The 5,198-nt window shown below is 53.5% G+C and overlaps 1 protein-coding gene across 1 annotated transcript; it reads left to right on the top strand.

Annotated features, from left to right (window-relative positions):
- Positions 1 to 890: 890 nt before the first annotated feature.
- Positions 891 to 3,079, top strand: LOC119266993 (premnaspirodiene oxygenase-like). Its single transcript, XM_037548279.1, has 2 exons — positions 891 to 1,433; positions 1,800 to 3,079. The coding sequence occupies exons 1-2, from the start codon at positions 975 to 977 to the stop codon at positions 2,862 to 2,864; spliced, it is 1,524 nt and encodes a 507-aa protein (XP_037404176.1). The 5' UTR covers positions 891 to 974; the 3' UTR covers positions 2,865 to 3,079.
- Positions 3,080 to 5,198: the final 2,119 nt, after the last annotated feature.

Genomic DNA, 5,198 nt, shown 5'->3' with positions numbered 1-5,198 from the left:
TTCGCTAATTTCATATAACATATTTTCCTCATTTAAAAAATATTTTTAATAACATATTCTACTCGTTCAATTTCTTTTCATAAATAAGATATTTTAGTACCCACGTTTCACTTTTCACTGGCTTGTTTTAAAAACTAACATCGGTTTCAATTGCACATTTAAAAAATCACTCTTCATTGGCTTGTTTCAAAAAATACATTTACAACTAATCGGCTTCAAAAGTTCACATTTATTTTATTGAAATTGGTTTATTTCACATATGAAATGTGTAATTTCAATTTTTTTAAACATCTTTGAAATGTAACCAAGATTTGTCTAGTTCTAAAGGTCTTCATGCGATTTAAATTTTCTAAGATAAAATAAAGTCTATGGATTTATTTGGATGAGAGAGACGTGTGAGTAGTGCACATCACTGACAAAAGTTGTATTACGGTGCCATAGGACTGACAATTGATTTCACTAAATAGAAATACCAGAAACTAAGAAATCAATACAAAGAATACAGTACATGTGTGTGGGCCATAGTTTGCACAAATGACAAAACTAAAACTAAATGGTGATAGACCAGGAAAATATCAAGTGCTACCAGCACTTAGATGATGCCGTGATACGGGCTTCTGGACCGTTGGATCTGAGATCGGACGGCTCCTTAAAATCTATTCTAGTTATCTGAAATTTGAAGACTTTCGGCTGACTTTTTTGCAAAATGTTCAAGAGCTCCCGAGAGCCGTCGGATCTGAGATCCAATGGCCCTCAGAAGCCCGTATCACAGTATCACCTAACGGCTGGTATCTTCCCGTGGCAGACCGCCAGTACCGTTACGGCGCAAAATGACTTTGCGCTATATATACTCGCTCCCCCTACCAGCTGCAGAGCAACTCACACGAGTCACCAGTCACCACGAGGAGTATTACTAGCTAAGATAGGTAGCTGCTGCAGAGTGAATAAGCTCACTGAGCTTTGGTAGCGCAGCCATGGACGTGCTTTACGTCCAGGCGCTTGTGATGGCGGCGGTGGCCGTTGCGCTGCTACAGCTGCTGAAAGTGGCCCTGAACCCGATGAGGGAGAGGGCGCCGCCAGGGCCGTGGAAGCTGCCAGTGATCGGCAGCATGCACCACCTGATGAACGTTCTGCCGCACCGCAAGCTGCGGGACCTTGCCGACGCGCACGGCCCGCTGATGATGCTGCAGCTTGGACAGACGCCGCTGGTGGTGGCTTCGTCCAAGGAGACGGCGCGGCTAGTGCTCAAGACTCACGACAGCAACTTCGCCACGCGGCCCAAGCTCCTCGCCGGCGAGATCGTCGGCTACGAGTGGGCTGACATCCTCTTCTCCCCATCCGGTGACTACTGGCGCAAGCTCCGCCATCTCTGCACCACCGAGATTCTCAGCCCCAAACGCGTGCGCTCCTTCCGCCACATAAGGGAGGACGAGGTACATACTCCACGTCACTACTTATTAACTGCGCTCAAAACTTTTACACTAACGAGGTAACCAATCAATAGAACGTTGCACCTAAAAACACCAGAGTAATTGAACTTAATTACAACTCATTACGAAATAAACGGCTACATAGCGGAAATGTCAAGTAGTACGAATATAAAACAGCCACGTGAACAAAAGACAAGTACCTACAAGGCTACAACCTCATGAATGAAGAGGTAGAAGAGAAAGAGGAGTTCTTGTATTTGAGATGCGTTAGTGTCTGCGAATTATTTCGATGAAAGATGAGATATACGTTTGAATATGAACGGAGTTTAACTAGACGGCTATGCACGCTGCGTATGCATGCACATGCAGGTGAGGATGCGGGTGGACCAGATCCGCCAGGCGGGGCCGTCGGCGCCGGTGAACCTGAGCGTGATGTTTCACAATGTGACCAACAGCATCGTTGCGCGGGCCGCGTTCGGGAAGAAGCACAAGAACGTGGCGGAGTTCCAGGCCGCCATCAAGTCCGGTGTGGGCCTGGCGAGCGGCTTCAACATCCCCGACCTCTTCCCGACGTGGACCACTGTGCTGGCCAAGCTCACCGGCATGAAGCGCAGCCTCCAGAGCATCCACAAGACGGTGGACGCCATCCTGCAGGAGATCATCGACGAGAGGAAGGCCGCCCGCATCGAGAAGATCAAGGCCGGCGCCGAGAACGTGGACGAGAACCTCGTGGACGTGCTTATCGGCCTGCAGGAGAAAGGCGGCTTCGGGTTCCACCTGGACAACAGCAGGATGAAGGCCATCATCCTGGACATGTTCGGGGGCGGGACGGGAACATCGGCGTCGGCGATGGAGTGGAGGATGTCGGAGCTGATGCGGAACCCGCGGGTGATGAAGAAGCTACAGGGCCAAATCCGGGAGGCGTTCAAGGGAAAGGCGGTGGTGACTGAGGCCGACCTGCAGGAGAGCAACCTGCAGTACCTGAAGATGGTGATCAAGGAGGCGCTCCGGCTGCACCCGCCGGCGCCGCTGCTGGTGCCCCGGGAGAGCATCGACCAATGCGAGCTGGAAGGGTACACGGTGCCGGCCAAGTCGCGCGTGATCATCAACGCGTGGGCCATCGGGCGCGACCCCAAGTACTGGGAAGCACCTGAGGAGTTCCGGCCGGAGCGGTTCGAGGACAGCACGGTGGACTTCACCGGCAGCAGCTACGAGTTCCTCCCGTTCGGCGCCGGCCGCAGGATGTGCCCCGGCTTCAACTACGGGCTGGCCAGCATGGAGCTCGCCCTCGTTGGTCTGCTCTACCACTTCGACTGGTCGCTGCCGGAGGGCGTGGCCGAGGTCGACATGGAGGAGGCCCCGGGCCTCGGCGTGCGCCGCCGCACACCGCTGATGCTCCTCGCCACACCCTTCGTCCCGGCCGCGGTGGCGTAGCTATGTTCGTTTGCATGCGTCCGTGGATCCCTGCGTAGCTATATATGCTGGCGTTGCAACGACCTATCATGCACCTACGTACCATACCCATTTACTTCCTAAATATAGAGTGTGTTAATTTAAGTCGAACATTATATATGTTTGACAAAGTTTATAGCAAATTATGTAAAGAACTACAATACTTAATAAATAAAGTATGAAAATATATTTGATTACGAATCTGGTAATAATGATTTCACTACCGGAAAATGGCCCTACCCCGACGGCCAAATCAATGCCGACGGCTGCCGTCGGCCTACTTTGCGCTATGCCGACAGCCACGTCTTGGCCGTCGGCGTACCTTGGTTGTCGGGCTACCACGAGCTAAGCCGACGGCACCCGTCGGCATACATATGTCGTCGGCCCAGCTGCGAACATGGCGACAGCAGCCGTCGGCATAACCAGGCCGTCGGCATACCCGTGGGCCCGGCGACCCCGCCCGTGACCAGCGGCTAACGTCGTCAAATCTATGCCGACGGCCTGGACGGCCGGGCGTCGGCATATATCGTCATGCCACGTCATAGATCCGCGGCGCACCGTCCATGAGCTAAGCCGACGGCTGCCGTCGGCATACATACCACGTCAGCGATCCGCGGCACGCCGCCCGCCACCTAAAACCTGGCCGTCTCTATGCCAACGACATAGCCGTCGGCATAGGTAGACTTTTTTTTCATATGTATCTTTTAAGCTTTTTTATGTATTATTATATAAACTAACATGTAGCATGTTAAATATAAACATACATATGAATATATATGTAGTTTGTATTTTTTCATATATTATGAATATATATATATGGTTTGTATTTTTTCGAGCACGTTAATAATGTGCGGTCATGTTCTTTTGAATATAGATCATTATATTTTATTAAAATCAAAAACAGCTATGCCGACAAAAGTTTTGTGGCGGTTGCAAACACCCGACACCCGTCTCCAGAGTGTGATCCCCCTCACGTTCGCGGTGTGCCCCCCTCATGGATGGCGCCGGCACCTGGAGGGGGGAAACGGACGCGTCGGGTCTACACGGTGGATGTAGCTGTGGGTTTGGCCCGGATGTTGCTCCCGGGTGTCCCTACGGGTGACCTGACACAACCGGGTGCAGAGGTCCACTGGTCAAAGCCCGTCCGTGGGAAGTCAAAAGGCTAGATCTCGTGGTCAACCGCTCCACGGTTAGGCGGGACGGGGGCCCTGGGGGGGGTAGCAATGCCACGGGAGCATCGTACCGGACCCTCATACATGTGCGAGGTGGTGTTGTGGCATGTTCAAAGAGGCGGCACACATCTCAGGGGCGTGGCCCCCCTCACGGACGGCGCCGCCGCCGTCACCTGGAGGGGGAAAACGGACGCATCGGGTGTACACGGAGGGGATGTAGCTATCGGTTTGGCCCGGATGTTGCTCCCAGGTGTCCCTCTGAGCTGACCTAACACAACCGGGTGGAGAGGTCCACTGTTCAAAGCCTGTCCGTGGAAAGTCAAAGGGCAAGATCTCGTGGTCAACCGCTCTAGGGTTAGGCAGGACAGGGGCCCTGGGGGGGTAGCAATGCCACCGGAGCATCGCACCGGGCCCTCATACATGCGGGGTGGTGTGGTGGCATGTCCGAAGAGGCGGCACGCGTCTCCGGGGCGTGGCCCCCCCTAACGGACGGCGATGACACGGTAGTAGCCATTCTGCGGTCACGATGCGGCGTGAATATTATTAAATACTCGGAGCGCGATAAAATCATGAGTTTTTTTTGCACGACGTGTGCACATGTGCTATAGGAACGATAATATTTTTTTCATAATTTTTGGTGATGGAGAAGTATCCGAAAAATCCCCTCTACACGGATTGCCCTTCACGCGTCTACGGCTGTGGCCGGCGGCCTCCTGGGGCTAGCATGCCGCCAAATCTTGCGTAGGCAGCCTCTCATGTGTTTGGAAGTGTTGTGGTGGTTGCAAACGCCCGGCACGCATGTCCGGGTGTGCCCCCCTCATGGACGGCGCCGCCGCCGTCACCTGGAGGGGGAAAACGGACGCATCGGGTCTACACGGAGGGGATGTAGCTGTCGGTTTGGCCCGGATGTTGCTCCCAGGTGTCCCTCTGAGCTGATCTAACACAACCGGGTGGAGAGGTCCACTGTTCAAAGCCTGTCCGTGGAAAGTCAAAGGGCAAGATCTCGTGGTCAACCGCTCTAGGGTTAGGCAGGACAGGGGCCCTGGGGGGGTAGCAATGCCACCGGAGCATTGCACCGGGCCCTCATACATGCGGGGTGGTGTGGTGGCATGTCCGAAGAGGCGGCACGCGTCTCCGGGGTTTG

The sequence above is a fragment of the Triticum dicoccoides genome, chromosome 3A (assembly GCF_002162155.2).
Source record: "Triticum dicoccoides isolate Atlit2015 ecotype Zavitan chromosome 3A, WEW_v2.0, whole genome shotgun sequence".
Classification (NCBI taxonomy): Eukaryota; Viridiplantae; Streptophyta; class Magnoliopsida; order Poales; family Poaceae; genus Triticum; species Triticum dicoccoides.
The sequence above is the reverse complement of the archived record's forward strand: the minus strand, read 5'-3'. Positions and strand labels throughout refer to the sequence as shown.